Source organism: Schistocerca nitens, chromosome 9 (assembly GCF_023898315.1).
Source record: "Schistocerca nitens isolate TAMUIC-IGC-003100 chromosome 9, iqSchNite1.1, whole genome shotgun sequence".
Taxonomy (NCBI): Eukaryota; Metazoa; Arthropoda; class Insecta; order Orthoptera; family Acrididae; genus Schistocerca; species Schistocerca nitens.
Window position 1 is genome coordinate 428499066 of NC_064622.1, and position 18793 is coordinate 428517858.

At 39.7% G+C, this 18793-nt stretch overlaps 1 protein-coding gene across 2 annotated transcripts in view; it reads right to left on the reverse strand.

The window, feature by feature from the left end:
- The window catches only part of LOC126203036 (scavenger receptor class B member 1-like), a 257606-nt gene that overhangs the window by 35686 nt on the left and 203127 nt on the right, over nt 1-18793 (reverse strand). For both annotated transcript variants that reach the window (XM_049937273.1, XM_049937272.1), the window contains exon 7: nt 11164-11361. In XM_049937273.1, coding sequence (XP_049793230.1) covers nt 11164-11361 — 198 coding nt within the window. The remainder of the gene's footprint in view (nt 1-11163; nt 11362-18793) is intronic.

Here is an 18793-nt window from a genome sequence, read left to right on the forward strand (position 1 = left end):
GCTCTTTAGAAGTTGCAACAAGTGAGTCATGAATATTATATCGAGAAAGCATGCCAGGTGCAGAAATTTCATCATTACTAATTACTCTGTTGGAGATGCAGCATCACCTTATTTCAGTCACTTTTTCTTTTATCGCCAATGTTTAAGCGTAACTGCGTAAGTGGACTGTATGGATCAGAGGCTCTTTATAGATCAAAGACTGATTACGCCTGCGAGATGGAGAGACATCATCTTTGACTCGTGATATAAAGAATCTGTGGACATGATGCGGAACGTTATGTGTACTATGAACTTCGGATTTAGCAACTGCGGAGAGAAATCGGAGGGTGTGGTCGCAGCGGGACTGCAATTAACGGCATTTTTGGAATCTGCCATTTTGAATACAGAATGTAATTTGACTGATTATGATAACTTTTTATCTCATACTATAGTTTGATGTATCCTGAATTGTAGCTATGAAAGTCATTTATGGAAAAATATAATATCCTGAGGGGAAAAGGTATTTGTGATTCTTCAGTTATTTTAACTTCTCCCTTGTCTGTGGCTCGGAACATTATTTGTTGTGTCATAACTCTTGGAAACTTTGTATCCTGGGAAATCAGTAAGGCCTGCACCACGATCGTTTATGCTCTATTTTGAGAGATCAATTTCTGGACGTAATACATAACTTGGACACCGATTCCCATGCTGCAGAGTGAGTACGTCACAGCAATCAAGATGACTTCCCCACCGCGTACGATTGTGCCCCTGACTATTTTAAGAATTTTCAGAATCGACGATCCCCGAAATGCTGCAAAGCCACATAAATTTTATTCCAGGCGCTGACTTCGACATCAACAGGCAGATACCTGTAACTGCTCTTATCATTCATCATTTTGATTTATAGACTTGAGAATTCAAACAGGAATTAAATTAATAACTGGTAGAAAACCAAAAGAGATTCTGGTCGTGTGTAAAGTACACCAGTGGCAAAAAACAGTCAATACCGTCACTGCGCGACAGCGATGGAAATGTTACCGATGATGGTGCCACTAAATCGGAGTATTTAGTAAATACAGTTTTCCGTAATTCCTTCACGAAAGAAGACGAAGTAAATATTCCACAATTCGAAACCAGTACAGGTGTTAGCAAGAGTGACAAAAAAGTGTGTTGCGAAACAACTCAGATCACTCAAGAAAGTCAAGTTTTCCGGTCCACATGGTATACCAATCAGGTTCCTTTCAGAGTACGCAGACACAATAGCGCCTTTCTTAGCAATCATATACAATCGCTCACTTCACAGGTCACACCAATATTCAAGAAAGGAAATAGGAGTAACCCATTGAATTACAGACTCATATCACTGACCTCAATTTTCAGTAGGATTTTGGAGCATATACTGTATTCGAACGTTATGAATCACCTTGAAGGAAATGACTTATTGATACACAACCAACACGGATTCATAAAATACCGTTATTATGCAACGCAGCTAGCTCTTTATTCCCATGAAGTAATAAGTGCTGTCGACAAGGGATCTCAGATCGATTCCATATTCCTAGATTTCCAGAAGACTTTTGATACCGTTCCTCACAAGCGACTATTAATCAAATCGCGTGCATATGGAGTATCATCTCAGTTGTGTGACTGGATTCGTGATTTCCTCTCACAGATGTCACAGTTTTGGTAATGGACGGTAAATCATCGAGTAGAACAGAAGTGATATCTGGCGTTCAGCAAGGAAGTGTCATATTCTCTCTGCTGTTCCTGATTTACATAAATGATCTAGGTGATAATCTGAGCAGCCCCCTTAGGCTGTTTGCAGATGACGTTGTAATTTACTGTCTAGTAAAATCATCAGGCGATCAGTTGCAGTTACGAAATGATCTACAGAGAAGTTCTGTATGGCGCGAAGCGTGGCAATTGGCACCAAACAAAGAAATGTGCGAGGTCATCCATATGGGTACTAAAAGAAATCGGATACATTTTGGCCATACGACAAATCGCACAAATCTAAGGGCCGTCAATTCGACTAAATACCTAGGAATTACAATTACGAGCAACTTAAATTGGAAAGACGACATAGATAATATTGTGGGTGAGGCGTAACCTACTGCGCTTTGTTGGCAGAACACTTAGAAGATGCGACAAACCCACTAAAGAGACAGCCTACATTACACTTGTCCGTCCTCTGCTGGAATATTGCTGCACGGTATGGGACCCTTACCAGGTAGGATTGACGGAGGACATCGAAAAAGTGCAAAGAAGGGAAGCTTCTTTCGTGTTATGACGCAGTAGGGGTGAGAGTGTCACTGATATGATACGCGATTTGGGGTGGCAGTCACTGAAACAAAGGCGGTTTTCTTTGCGGCGAGATCTACTTACGAAATTTCAATCACCAACTTTCTCTTCCGAATGCGAAAATATTTTGTTGACACCCACCTACGTAGGAAGAAATTATCATCATAGTGAAATAAGAGAAATCAAAGCTCGCACGAAAAGATTTAGGTGTACCTTTTTCCCCACGTGATATTCGAGAGTGGGATGGTAGAGAAGTAGTACGAAAATGGTTCGATGAACCCTCTGCCAGGCACTTAAGTGTGAATTGCAGAGTAACCATCTAGATGAAGATGTCGGAAATATGTGTGTTAAAAATATTGCGGAAGCAATTTCTCTAGCCCAAAGATTTCCTTTGAATTAAGCAGATATTTTTCAGTCACAATAATTTAACTTCAATTTAATGTGGAGAGAAAGTGACTTGGTTGCGAAAATGTCGGTAGAGGTATGAGTCTCTGCCGTATGATGGGTTGGCACCTGACGTTAGTCTCGCCATTTACGAGACGGTTCTGCTGAAGCTCAACGATAATGCAACTGTCATCTGGACGATGCCACGTAACTGCATGTCGGTCATCTCCACCATGTTGTAAACAAGGCTCATGAGCTGTCATTGCACCTGCCGCCACACAATCGATCGGAGCTGGTTCACAAAATGGCAGACGTCCCATACCTACGGGAGCACCTCCACACAATTGCGCGAGCCTTCTTTAAGAAGAGAACAAATTCGCACAACAGACACGTCCGGCCGCTTAAGACCCAAACCACACAAGGGGCCACTTGGTGCGCCAATCAGTGATGGGGAGGGGGGGAAGGGAGGGGAGGGGGGGACCCAGAGAAGGTCCAAGTGCTAAACTTATATATGGGGCATTGTTGGAGGTATATGATTGTAGAAGGAAATACGTTCCAGTTAACATGGATCCGTTTGTGAGAGAACTGCGAATGCCTGATTATGTACCTACTTTAACACCAGTAACAAAGACTTTCCTTGTCGGAATTGGAGCAAGTTATACGAAGGCTTAATAGAATACCTCACATTACAAACATGTTTATTGTAACTAGAAAAATATTTAATACTGAAGGGAGAGGCGGCTCGTAATGACACGTTTGCAAGTAAGTCGCAGTCAGCTGTTTTGTGGAGCAATGTTTATTGAAACGCTTTAGGTTCCATTAGCGTACTCTTCCACATGTTTCCTCCACACGTGTGAGTTTTGTTTTCACTACTAATTGTCTTCCACGCTGTACATGTTATAACAAAATTTGTTTTATGATGTTTATACACTCCTGGAAATGGAAAAAAGAACACATTGACACCGGTGTGTCAGACCCACCATACTTGCTCCGGACACTGCGAGAGGGCTGTACAAGCAATGATCACACGCACGGCACAGCGGACACACCAGGAACCGCGGTGTTGGCCGTCGAATGGCGCTAGCTGCGCAGCATTTGTGCACCGCCACCGTCAGTGTCAGCCAGTTTGCCGTGGCATACGGAGCTCCATCGCAGTCTTTAACACTGGTAGCATGCCGCGACAGCGTGGACGTGAACCGTATGTGCAGCTGACGGACTTTGAGCGAGGGCGTATAGTGGGCATGCGGGAGGCCGGGTGGACGTACCGCCGAATTGCTCAACACGTGGGGCGTGAGGTCTCCACAGTACATCGCTGTTGTCGCCAGTGGTCGGCGGAAGGTGCACGTGCCCGTCGACCTGGGACCGGACCGCAGCGACGCACGGATGCACGCCAAGACCGTAGGATCCTACGCAGTGCCGTAGGGGACCGCACCGCCACTTCCCAGCAAATTAGGGACACTGTTGCTCCTGGGGTATCGGCGAGGACCATTCGCAACCGTCTCCATGAAGCTGGGCTACGGTCCCGCACACCGTTAGGCCGTCTTCCGCTCACGCCCCAACATCGTGCATCCCGCCTCCAGTGGTGTCGCGACAGGCGTGAATGGAGGGACGAATGGAGACGTGTCGTCTTCAGCGATGAGAGTCGCTTCTGCCTTGGTGCCAATGATGGTCGTATGCGTGTTTGGCGCCGTGCAGGTGAGCGCCACAATCAGGACTGCATACGACCGAGGCACACAGGGCCAACACCCGGCATCATGGTGTTGGGAGCGATCTCCTACACTGGCCGTACACCACTGGTGATCGTCGAGGGGACACTGAATAGTGCACGGTACATCCAAACCGTCATCGAACCCATCGTTCTACCATTCCTAGACCGGCAAGGGAACTTGCTGTTCCAACAGGACAATGCACGTCCGCATGTATCCCGTGCCACCCAACGTGCTCTAGAAGGTGTAAGTCAACTACCCTGGCCAGCAAGATCTCCGGATCTGTCCCCCATTGAGCATGTTTGGGACTGGATGAAGCGTCGTCTCACGCGGTCTGCACGTCCAGCACGAACGCTGGTCCAACTGAGGCGCCAGGTGGAAATGGCATGGCAAGCCGTTCCACAGGACTACATCCAGCATCTCTACGATCGTCTCCATAGGAGAATAGCAGCCTGCATTGCTGCGAAAGGTGGATATACACTGTACTAGTGCCGACATTGTGCATGCTCTGTTGCCTGTGTCTATGTGCCTGTGGTTCTGTCAGTGTGATCATGTGATGTATCGGACCCCAGGAATGTGTCAATAAAGTTTCCCCTTCCTGGGACAATGAATTCACGGTGTTCTTATTTCAATTTCCAGGAGTGTAGATAAACAAATAACAAATCTCGTATGTCACACATCTTGCTGCAACATTTTTATCAGAAGCACTTTCAGTGACGGGCATGCCGGTTTTATTTATTTTTTTTATTTTTTTGGATCATCAGTCTTTTGACTGGTTTCATGTGGCCCGCCACAAACACCTCTCCTGTAACAACCTCCCCATCTCAGAACAGCTCTTGCAACCTTGATCCTCAGATACATGCTGGGTGTATTCCAGTCACCTGTTTTCCTCTGTATTTTTTACCCACTACTGTAGTATCATGGAAATTACTCACTAACGTCGCAACGGATATCTTACCATCCTGCTCCTTCTTCTTGTCCGTATACTACTTATCTCGCCGAGTCTGCGGAGAACCTCTTCATTCCTTACCTTATCAGTCCACCGAATTTTCAACACTCTTCTGTAGAACTACATCTAAGATAGAATGAGATTTTCACTCTGCAGCGGAGTGTGCGCTGTTATGAAACTTCATTTTTTACATCTAAGATACTTTGATTCTCTTCCTTTCCGGTTTTTCCACAGTCCTTGCTTATCTACGGTACAATATTGTATTACAAACATATAGTCTCAGAAGTTTATTCCATATATTAAGCCCTATTTTTTATTCTTCTAGATTTCTTGTGGCCACAAATGCCTTTTTTTCAGTGCTACTCTGCTTTTTATATCCTCCTTGCTCTCTCTATTATGGATCTTTTAGATGCTTACGAAATAGAATTTCTTATCTTCGTCAACTTCGTGATCCCCAAACATTATATTAAGTTTCTCGCTGTTCCCATTTCCGAAATCCATATTTTTTGTTCATTAGACTGTTCAGCAGATCCTATAATTCTTCTTCACTTTCACTGAGGACGGCAATGCCAGCAGCGAATCTTATCACTGATATCCTTTCATTTTTAATTTTAATTCTAGTCCTGAACCTTTCTTTTATCCCAGTCATTGCTTCTTCGATACATGGATATACAATAGGGGCGGAAAACTACATTCCTGTCTTACAACCAATTTAATCCGAGGACTCATTCTTGGTGTTCCAGTCTTATTGTTCCCTCTTGGTTGTTGTACATATTATATATCACCCGTCTTTCGCTATAGCTTACCCCTATTTTAATCACAATATATAAAATCTTGCTCCATTAGACATTGTTGGAGCTTTTCACAGGCCTCTAAACGTGTCTCGATTTTTCTTTAGTCTTGCTTCCACTATCACCCACAACCCCAGAATTGCTTTCTGCTGCCGATATTTCTCACACTTGGCGTCTCTTGCGATCTTAATTGTGTGGATGTTTTTCCGAAAGTCAGATGGTATATCGCTAGACTCATACATTCTACACAACAACGCAAATAATTGTTTTGTTGCCACTCCCCCCAATGATTCCAGAAATTCTGATGGAATGTTTTCTATCCCATCAGCCTATCCAGTCACTCCTCTGCATTTAACAGTGTAATTCCCATTGCTCTCTTAATGTTATAGCCCTTGCTGTTAACTTCGTTTTGTTAGTCAATCATTTCTTTTTCGATTTCTCTACATTTTTTCCTTCAGACATTTCGCCTTAGCTTTCCTGAGATTCCTATTTATTTCATGCCTAACTGACATGTAATTTGTAGACTTGAATTTCCCTGAACGGTTTTGTACCTCTTCATTCAGCCATCAATTGAAGTATTATCTCTGTTACTCATGGTTTCTTCGCAGTTGCCTTCTTTATACCTATGTCCTGTGATCCCTTTTAGAGAGATGTCCACTCCTCTCCAAGTAAACTACCTACAAAGCTTTTCTGTATCGGAGTATCTATAGCCTCGTAAAACTTTAAGCATATCTCGTCATTCCTTAGTACTTGTACATCCCACTTCTTTGCGTGTTGATTCTTCCTCATTAGTCTCTACTCTTCATCGCTACTAAACTGTGATCTGAGTTTGTATCTGCCTATGTATCGGAAAGAGCTCCTGAGTATGCCTAACAATCCAGTATTTGGTTTAGTTGTCTCTACCTGACCATGATGTAATCTAACTGAAATCTTACCCTATCTCCCGCCCTTTTCCATGTATACCTTCTCCTCTTGCGATTCTATTACTAGCTAAAATCGATAGAAGACCTCAATTAGTCTTTCCGCTCTCTCTCATTCCTAATACCAAGACCTTATTCTTCTGTAACCCAGTATCCTCCTCCTTTCCTTACAGTCGCATTCCATCCCCCATGAGTATTAGATTTTCATGTCCATTTGCGTATTGAATTGCCGTTCAATTCCTCATAAACTTCCTGTATCTCTTCGATTTGCTATGTAGACATGTATATCTGAACTATCGTTGTCGATGTTGGCAAGTTGTCATTGTGCTGAAAATAAAACCCTATCTCCTAATTGTTCATTTTAATTTTTGACAGCACTTGGTTGTAATAGCCAAGTAGCTAGCTACTGTGTGAATGATGGAATTAATTAAAGTAGATGTAAATATTAAACCTGTAAATATTAGAAATTTAATTTTAATTCGTGTACATAATTTTACTGTTTATTGACTGAGGATCATAAAATTTAATGAAACTCAAGTTTTTCTAATTACATTTTTGTAATGCGTTTATCTGACATGTTCCACACCAATGACGATCTCCTGTTTTGTGTGTCTATGAAATGAATGATTAATCTAATCTAATCTAAATCACTCTCTGCTCTAGCTTCCTATTCACAACGGATCCTATCCCCGCTTTATTATATATCCTATATTCGTCTGTCCAGAAATGTCTTCTTTGCATTTCTCTTCACTGGTCCACCATTATACAGATAGAACCTTACAATTTCCTTTTTCGGATTTTCTACCTTTCCTACCATCTTCAGACCTTTGACTTTCCGCACACCGATTCATAGAACGTTACGCTTTCATTCGTCACCCAATCTTTTTCTCATGGTCACCTCCCACATGGCAGCCCCCTTCCGGAGGTATGAATGGGCAACTAGTCGGGAATATTAGCCAATGGCGAGATCATCATCATACTTTTTCATTAATTGGCAGCATGACTTGCGGATAGACATTATGCGTCTTTAACGCAATTGTTTCCATTGCCTTCTGCATCCCGAAGACGTTGATCATTGCTGATTATTCTGCCTTTAGGAGCAATTTCCCACAGCAAGGGCAAGAGCGTGCCCTGAAACTCTGTACGCTACTCCGTTATCTTTGACAAGGCCTTTGGCAGAACGAAGGGGACTTCTTATGCGGGAAGCCTACAGCCGCCATTGCTGAGGATTTTTATTCGAAATTTAAGCAGTGGCGGGGTTCGAACATGGGAGCGAGGACATGTGCATTACTAATCAAAGACGCTGCACCTAGACCACATGTGCTACTCTTTCGTATCAATCACAAACATGTCTTTGTTTTAAATGGATACATAATATGCGATCACATTTGCCTATTTTCAACTGTTTTCATTAAATATTTATAAAATTTAAGTTGTTACTGGTGAGTTTTCTTCAGTGATTCAGTGAACCAGTGTCTTTATAATTAACGTGTCGGTATAAAATTAGGTGATATATTTGTATTTCTGTCCCACGTTCTCGATGGATAGTGAATAATTTATAAATGACAGAATGAAAAAGGTTCATTATTAAAGAAAATTAGTGGTAGATATTTTATAGATTCATTTTTTCCACCGAGCTTAAGAGACAGAACAGTTTTGTTGACGCTAATACAATACTTATGTCTGGGTGTAAAGAGCCATGAAATTATCTAATTATCTTAACCCAGATAGTCCTGAATTATTTGTTTTTCAAAAATTGATTTATATCTTACCTACATTCATTCACAAGGTTGTAAGGAAGAAAGTAAAAACAATTTTGAGTATTTATTTTTATTTAGTATTTCCAAAAATGGGCGTCCTTCCAGAAGGACGTCAGGACAATAAGGGAACATGTTTTTAAAGTATATGACATTGCACAATTAACTTGTTTTGCTTTTTATACTTTCAAATAAACATAAATAATTTTGAATTATGGGCTAAAACAGCTAATAAATACAAAAAACAAAGAAAATAACCTATATACATATTTTATGCAATAGTAGGATAAGACAAAAAGCAACAAACATCAAGTGGTTCGTCACATTTTACGCACATAGTAGTAGTTTTTTGTGGCAACTTCGACATTTCAGCTGCTTCTTCTTTTTTGTTATCTCGTCTGTTGGTAATTCAGCAACATAATGTTCTCTTCCATCAAATCTAGAATCTAGTTTTGCCCTCTTACTAGGACATCCTCTGTTGGTAGTGACTCTTTTGATACTTTCAAGAATTGCAGTGACAATTCGACGACGAAATGTCAGATGGCCTATGGGTTATTCATTGTGCTTGTAAAGACCCCAGGCATTTTGCTCTGCAATATATATAAAATGTGCAATGATCGGGAAATACCATTTTTCCCTCTTATAGAGCGTCTATATAGGGATTCATTTTGGTCAGTTCGATTATGCCTCCCATGTGAGTATTGTAGGAGTGTAATAAGTTAGGTTGAAGTACGCTAATCCTTTTCTTTTGTTCCCTGGAAAATCTTGCTACAGAGCGTAGTGGTTGCACTCTGTCAAAGTTGGTGGCTACAGTAACAACATTGTTGTTATTCCAGCGTACAATGGAAATCCCGGATGCTGAGTCAGAACAAATTTCATATGATCCTCTATTTTATTTTATCATTTTATCTACAAATGATAGAGTACAATTCTTAACTCTGTTTCCTCTTATTGTTCCTGTTGCTCCCACGCCCCTCTCTTTTAGGTCATGTAGCACAGTAGCATTGAGCTGACTTACTGGTAATTTATCTATACTTGGATTTTCTTCAGCACCCTAATCTTCATCTATTACGTCATCGGTTGTATTTATAGGAGGGTGTAATGTTACATTCACACCAGTGTTAGGTATTTCCTCATCTTTTGATTCTAACATGTCCAAAAGTTCCATAAGTGTACAACGTTTTCTGTGAATGCAAAATGACAACATACTACCCCGACGTCCTTCTGGAAGGACAGTTGAAAACATTATTGAATTACAACTGACGAAAACTTTCAATCGTAATATGAGCCCATAAATAATATAGGTTCATTCTTTAAGATATTATATGACAAGTTCCAGAATTATTGACATAATATGAAAGAAAATATACATACCCATCGATGACAACGTCAGTCAGTTCGTCCATGGTAAAATCGTCCCTATTTTCAAGACACAGTTTCTCACTCACTATGAACGACAGCGTCAAACTGACTGTCGCAGCGCGCAACTGACTCTGCCTACTCCATATAACAATGCGTCACAGTCCGTTGCAACAATGCGTTATTCGCAAAAATAAATAATTTCAACAGTGAGTTACGTCGTCCTTCCAGAAGGACGTCAGGGTTATCTGGGGAAAATGATTGTTTCTTATTCCAGTATATAGCTCTGGAATGTTAACCTAGAACGTGTTTCAAAAGAAATGTCAACCAATTCCACGACTACTAAATAGATTTATTTTTAAGGATCTTACCAAGAGCCCAAGGAATGGAAGTAATATCTGCAAGAGTGACGAGCAGAGGGCGCCAAATAAAAAAATGTCGTTGTGCGAAAATTTCTCCCACCGGCCCTGAGCGCTGTTCACTTAAACTGGCAGCAATAAACAGATAAAACGAAATTATACCAACGGGACCACAATGACAGCTGAGAGTAAAATGAAATAAAGCAAGACACAAAGATAGGAGAAAGAACCGAAAGATTTAGCCTACACCATACTCTGGGAAAAAGTAGTCCAATATAAATCTCATGGCTACGTTCTACACAGTGAAGATGACGAGCTGCTGCGCCATACAAGTACAGTGGAGTTTCCACAACTGTTATTAATGTTTTTCACACTTTTAAAAATCCATAATATCATGTTCATAAACTCACTACTGCAGTAAAATGTTTAATAAGAGGTGATGTCATCAATAATCTCAGTCAATGAGCATAGTCAAATCCCTAATGTGCCAGTAATAGCATGCATCTGTACTTAAATAGTAAATCAATGCTGCTCGTGGAAACTAGGAAATGCAGAGGTACAAGGGAATAGCCAGTTTGCTGTGAAAAACAAAAAAGAATGACGGTGCCAAGGGTATTAATTTTTTACTGGAAAGAAATGGAGGTATATATATACTTACATCAAGAATTCCTATTTTGGTTATGGGAAGAGACTTTGATAAAAACGTATTGCCCAGCGTGACGAGCGGATCTTCGTATCCCAGCATCAGTTCGTTCACAGTAATGGAGATGAATGGTTCCGAATTTAGTGGGGCTAGCATCTTTATGGCAAGCCATCTAAGGTAAAAAGGATACTTGTGCACTATCGAAATCAGCGCCTGTGAAAAAGAATAAAACATATACATGTAACATACAAATAAACATACACTACTGCTCTCTGCTCTTTAGGTTTCATCTTGACATAATGATACAATATATGTGAAGAACCAGAAGTGCTTCCTTGTGAAAGTTCACACACCAGTCACAGTGTCCACAAAAGAGTTACTATTATGATAGCTTAACATCATTTACAGAAAAATGCTCTTTGTGATGACTGTTAAACAAATGCCTCTTTTGCGAGTAAATATTCGGTTCTGCATGTCACTTTGCTTTGATTCTGTGTATATACATACATATACACACAGTCATGACATAGAGATATCTTCTTCATAAGATGCGACCAGTTAATGATGGAGAAGCTCACAGCTACAGATATTACGTTAGTTGTAGAGGAATCTTATAGTGTGACAGGAACTATTGAAATTTATTGGCGTTTTGGTTATGTTAAGACTATGGTAAAATATAGAAAAACCGAGCTTCCAATAAAAAAAATTTTTTTTGCATATGTTATGTAGTAGCATTTCCATTGTGTACTGGTCTTTGTGGTGAAAAGTTAGGTAACTATGTACGATTAGTAAATAATTCAGTGTACCAGAATTAAGAGCCATTTATGCGTTCCAAAGTCGATATCTACATTACAAACATTGTGGAAACATGTCCCTAATAAGTGCCAGAAAATTTCTTGGTTTTATGCTCATAGGAACTTTATCTATATTAACATGTCATTATTAAGAAATCACAGTGATGTAACAGTAAGTAATTAGATTGTCTTAACTTAATGCTTGATGATATGTCATCCATAACCACTCCTATTAATGTGATGAATTGTATAGGAAGAAGTCAGCCACTGCCATGCAAAAGATCGGAATAAAATAAGACAGTACATATACCATAACCCTAGCTATGAACCATTAAGAAAATATCACTGAGACATAGACTGATGTCATACATTATAAGTTTGGAGGTTTAATGTAAAATGTGATGAATTGCAATTGTTCTCGCACTTGGTGTGGTAGGACATAGTCACCCTGTTAAGTGATATGCTCTATAACTAAGTATTATATTAAACGGATGAAGTACTAGAATTGTCATACATAATGATGATAATCACTAATAATGATTACTAAACTATGTATCATATGTGGACAATTGTCTTACTGGAAAAGAAAAATTAATTTTGTTTTAATTGACACTGCGTGACATCATGATGCTATCTGTATGATTACTGCCTATATTACTTTCGAAGTCGATTAGAATGAAATGTGTCAGTCTGTATTTCCATTAATGTTGTGCAGGAACTACAAAATGCAAATGAATCCAGGAAGAAAATTTTCAGTCTGCAGTGGAGTGTGAGCTGATATGAAACTTTCTGGCAAATTAAAACTGTGTGCCAGACCAAGACTAGAACTCAGGATCTTGTCTTTTGTGGGCAAGTGCTCTACGAAATGCAAATGGTTTGTAATTGAATTATTCATGTTGTAACATAGTAGAGGCTTTTTTTCATTATGTGTAATTTTAACACCTATGTGGTGCTGACATCGATCTTATTAGTAGTTGGTATATTTTTGAAATGCATTAAGGGGACATGCTCATGAAAATGAATAAAAATCTGAAAATAAGTTTCTTGGCCTATAGGAAAAAGCATTTCATGCTGATTTCAAAAATGTGTAGTTTGTGGACATTATCATTTTCCGTTCGTTCTAAAATTGAGGTTGAACGTAATGTTGTACAGGGGCCACGCCCATCTGTCAGTTTGAAGTGCATCAGAATACGTGACGCATTATTTTGCTCTTCTGTTTTCTCTGTCGTTAGTTATGGATCGTTAACACAGGTATTCTAGATGGCACTGACTCCCGGAACCAAAGTACAGTCATGTCTAGAAGGCAATGGTTCGAATGTAAACAAAGATCTGAGAATATATGATTTCGGAATTTCATACGCGTGAATTTTTGTAGTTACTGTGAATTATTTTGTTTCTGTGCTACAAATGCCGAGAGTAAAGAAATTTAGCTAAACGAAAGTTTCACGGCAACAAGTTCCAAGCACAATCGAATATTACACATCAGTTGCTTCAAAAGCCGCCTGCAGAAACAATGTCTACAGGCAGTGCTTCTAGACGTAAAATTCCGCTTTCTGAATGTAACAAGAACAAGCCTAGTAGTATTGTGAGCAACAGTAACGACGAAAATGTTATTGTGAACCTAAATATGCTGTCAAGACTTTTGAAGAGTGCTGTGAAATCTCAGTACTGAAATTGTGAAGATAGTATTGACGTTTCTGAGGACATTTCAGCAAGAATGGTCTTTCAAGTCGGTTAGTAATTGCCTGTAACTCGTGGAAGATGCACAGTGACACTATGAAATCGCCAGTACTGATAGTCGACATTACAGTATAAACATACAGCTTGCTTAAGCAATGCGATGTATTGAAAGACGAAGGTGAGCTGCCCAGACTTTTTGTGTAGTGATGGATTTACCTCCACCTCCACTGAGGTTTGACAGATACAATAAATTAATACCGAAAGATTTATGTGGTGTAAGTGAACATTCAGTGAAAAGAGCAGCAGAAGAAGCAGCAGCCTTTTCTGAGAATACAGACTTGTAGCAGCATTTGATGGATCTTGGCAGAAGAGAGTTCACGCTTCTCTTAATGGGGTTGTAACTGCTACATTTATTGAAATTGGATAAGATACTAGATTATGAATGTCTAAGAAAGCACTGCCAGGGTTGTTCAAGTAAATTTATTGTCACCCATGTTTGTGTAAAGAACTTTGATGGCCCAAGTGGAAACATGGAAACGAAAGTGAGTTCTAAACATTTTTAGAAGATCAGAGGTCAGTAATGGTGTGAGATGTGTAGGCTACCTTGGAGACTGTAAAGGACACACTACTGTTGTTGATGACAGACCATTTGGGGACATTCTGATAGACTTTGTTTGAATATGTTGGGCATGTACAGAAAAGAATGGGAGCTCGGCTGAGAAAATTATGTAAAGACTTCAGTGGAAAAAAAACTGTCAGACGAAAAACACATAGATGGTGCAGGTCATCTTACAAAAAATTAAATTGATTCTTTGACTCAGTATTATAGAACTAGCAATAAGGAGAAATGTAGGAGATAAGGAGAACATGAGACGAGCTGTTTGGGCCACATGGTTTCACATAGTGTCAACAGATGAGACTCCACAGTATTGTGTCCAAATGGGGAAGATTCGTGGTGCAAGTACAGGTTGAGCATTGGTACAGGCATACATTCGTGGTGCAGGTACTGGTTGAGCAATGCTACAGGCGTACAATATACCCACAAGCATTCCTAACCACTTTCTGTAATGGAAGCCATTTAGGCCTATATATTGGGATCTGCCAAATAAAAATCTACTTAGGAAATGTATTCGTAGTCTTTCTCAGAACATAAATGAAAGCTTCAACAGCTGTATATGAGAGAGAATACCCAAAACTGTATTTGTTGGGCTGACAGTGCTGAAGATTGGTGTAATGAATGCAATGATAACATTCAATGATGGGCAAATTCTAGATCAATGTTAGGAAGAAATTGAACATCCAGATGGAAAGGAATGTGGCTTCAGCTCTGCTATTGATAAGCGTCGGGTAACCGAAGCAGAGACAGCTGCAGAAGCCGCTACCAAGGACTCAAGGATAAAGAAAAGAATGAAAAGAAAGAATATCGAGGATAAGGAAACAGAAGGGTAACTGGAGTATGCAGCTGGAATGTTCTAAACGACCATAGTGGTATGTTAATAAATCTGTAAATGTCCTTTTGCGATATACCAAAAACTTGAATTTTCATCCTACAGGTACTTTTTTCTCCTAAATGACTAAAGTTAAACTCGCAAAAATTGATACAGATATTTAGAATGACCTCCCCTACCTCCCTTGCATACTGTTTCCTGAAAAAATTACAACATGATGATGATGTCGGTGATATTTGAGCTACATTTCAAAATATTTTGTTGTAGTAAAATAAATTACTTGTATTTTTCACAAATCAGCATCAGGGAAGGAAGTTGGAGGCATGAAACACTTATGTGAATGTTGTCTGTACTCTGACTCTTTTTCCAAGCTGTGCAGACAGTGGTTCCAAAGAAAATAGTACCGCAGTGAAATAGTGTTCCGTTTTTTGTACTATTATAAATATTGTGGTCAGTACCAAAATATAATAAACATCTCAATGATTTTTTGGGAAATGCTTTAACTAATGACCCTAAGTGTATGTAAGAGCTATCTCTCATTTATAGATAAGTTGCACTATGAGGGTGAAGATAATGCTAAAAATGCAGCACTTTCAGGTACTTGTGCCCTTAAATACCTGAATAATCTTGGCCCAGCTCTGTTAACTACATGTGTACGTCACATACAAATGTATACGAGATTAAATGGACATACTACAATGTACATCTGCCAACTGTTATTTCAATTAGCTAGATATAAATCTGAAATAGGTTTGTAACGTTTTTGTTACAGTGCTGTAAGATGTGATGTAGTTAATGTTGTTACACGTAACAGTTGCGTATTTTAACTAAATACTTCGTTGTATCTGTTTTTATTCTTCTATGATACATTGGATTCAATGATGGTCTGATCCTTTACTGATATACTGTTACAGCTGTGTATTGTATAATGCAGGTCTTAACATTCTATTTATGCTCCTCAACTATATATTTTCTATTTTATTCTACAATAACGACACCGAGTTTCGATAAAGAGATGACTAGAAGTGTTCGTTCACATAGTTAATTAGTAAGTTCGTCTTCCACATACCATTTAAAGGATTAGTTTTTGTCTATGTGATGTGCAACTTTTAAGTTTAGAGGTTGTTTATACATGATTAGTGTAATAGGATGGCTACTTGCTGACCTTTTGAAAGTTCCTGAGTGGCACACTAACCTAATTTTACATCAACGAACATATTATTTTCAGTTACACTTATGTAACTATACTTCAAATTAGATTGTACTTTTCGTTTCTGTTTTTTGTTGAGTACTAGTTTACCAATGAAATGTGTCTACCGAATACAAAGATCCGTCTACAAGACATGATTTAGCTTACTGCACTACTTTGTATAAGATATTATGAATTATTTTATTCATTCATTTATTGAACCTGATGTGATGATGGCCATCTGGTCCTCTCTTACATCAGTCCAGGGTGTCACACATGCAGTATATCATAGTTACCTAAGAAATAAAAATTTTTATATGAAGAGTAGTATTTAAATGATCTGAGTGTAGACTGTAAACTAATAAAGTTAATGCTAGCAGTACTTGTACTACTGCAGCTGCTGCCACAAATAGTGACAATAGTAATAATAATAATAATAATAGCAAAAATGATAGTGCCAGGTACCAAATGAATTAATGGATGTACAAGATAGATGTTTTCTGATATAGCGAGTTCTGCGGAAAGGAAATGTAAGGAGACTGCATCAGCTAAGAATACGGGAAAGGATGAAGATCTGGTTGGGAAGAAGGATGTACAAGGGCAACGAGCGTGTACAGGGACAATGGTAATCCTTACTGTTGTTTTAGTAGGTATGTCATTAACTGTTTTCTAAAGCTGGAGTTGTTATGCCTCTAATAATGTTGGAGCTTAGAAACTGAGTCGTGTTCCTGCTACTGAGAAGGAACTCGAGGAAGTTGATGAACGGGACTTGGACAGAAATTTTGCTTCGACGGGAACGGGTGTTCCTGCCACGTTGCTCAGACAAGAGTGTTAAGGTCGATGAAAGATTTAGGGACAGTGTTTGTAGATAAGACAGTATAAAAGGTAGAGAGTATGAAACTCTCTTCACCTGTCTGCACGCAGCCGAGGTATTTGTGCCTACGTTGGTGAAGTATGATCAGAGTCGTAAATCACCGATGTAACGAACACAGGAATCCATAACCTTTTCCATTTGTTGGCGACTGATAATAAATTTTGATGCTTATTTAACTCTTTCCTGAGGCGTGGCAACTTTGATAAAGGTAATTTTTTTTCTAGTTTTGTAAGTATGGACATGGTTACTCTTCTCCAATTGTGATGGTTTACACATGACGAATTTTACAAGCGAATATTACGTAGTGTGACGGTGCCGTTAAAATGTCTAATTCAGCTCCTACATTACGGCCGCTGGTGAACACATTTTGTACCTATTGCTAGGTTTTACTCAATTATTAGTCCTAATTTCTTTCTAAGTGACGAGTTACTACAAAAAATTATTCCATAAGACATCATCGAGTGATAATACGCAAAATACGAAGGCTCCTCATATATTAACGGACGATTAGCCATTAAAAATTTAAAACATATATTTTTATGTAGGTACATTCTTATGAACTTACATGCTGTAATTACTTCTCTAGATAGTCGCTACATAAATTCAAACTCCTCGTACCGCGACGTCAGTTTCTTCATACTTTCATCAAAGAATGGTGCCGCCTGGTGCTTCATTCAGTTGCTGACGGCATCCTTGGGTTGGTTATAAGTCGAGAGTGCTGAGTATTCAGTAAAACTTTCCTCGTGGTTAATCACTTGACGCCGTCCAAGTCCGGATTACAGGGACTATGTTGAACAATCTCCCAGCGAAAAAGTTTAGATTGACAAAACGATTCCTTCCTTAATGTTCCCACACTGTTTCCAGGTTTCCTAAGAGTCTCACATATACCTGTGACGTCAAAGTATTCTCAAGTGTTATTGTCCATTGGCAAAATTCTTTTGCGATCCTAAAAAGCTGTGGCTGTTTGACAACGTCCGCTTAAGTTTTTGGACTTACATGGAGAATGAGTGTTCATTCACTGTCTGGACTGCTCCTTAGTTTCAGTTTTTGGCTCGTCTCCAGTCACCATTCTATTCAGAAACTTCTCCCACTGATTGTGGTATCACTGAAGAAATGCCAACGCCAAACCCATTCTATCAGTTTTGTTAACATAGGTCAGACACTTCTGTACTCACCTGTAACAGTGTTAAAGAGAGTTACATATACTGAATGTGGAAAGGGGAAGAAAGAAAGGGAAAGGAAAGAAAAGGAGCGGGGGGGGGGGGGGAGGAAATCACTGCTGTCAGCTGCATCGGGACATTAGGCGGAAACAGTGGCGACCAGTGAAAATGTATACTGGCCTGGAATTCGAACCCGAGATTTCCTGCTTACTGGCCAGGTGCGTTAACCACTGCACCATCCCTGACACTGTGTTATCGCCACAGTGCGGACTGTCTCGAAACGGTTCACGGGTGATCCACATTCCCATTTTCTCCATATTGTCTCTCTGAGATTCCGACAGGGCGTACTTGTGCATCCGCATTGAAGACGGTGGACCCTTTGCCCAACTAGGCCAGTCAAATTACATGAATGTATGCATGGTGTTTGTTGTTTCGGATACAGACACAACGCATTCATATAATCTGAAGAGGTGAGAAACTTCTTCCGGAAGTTATGACAC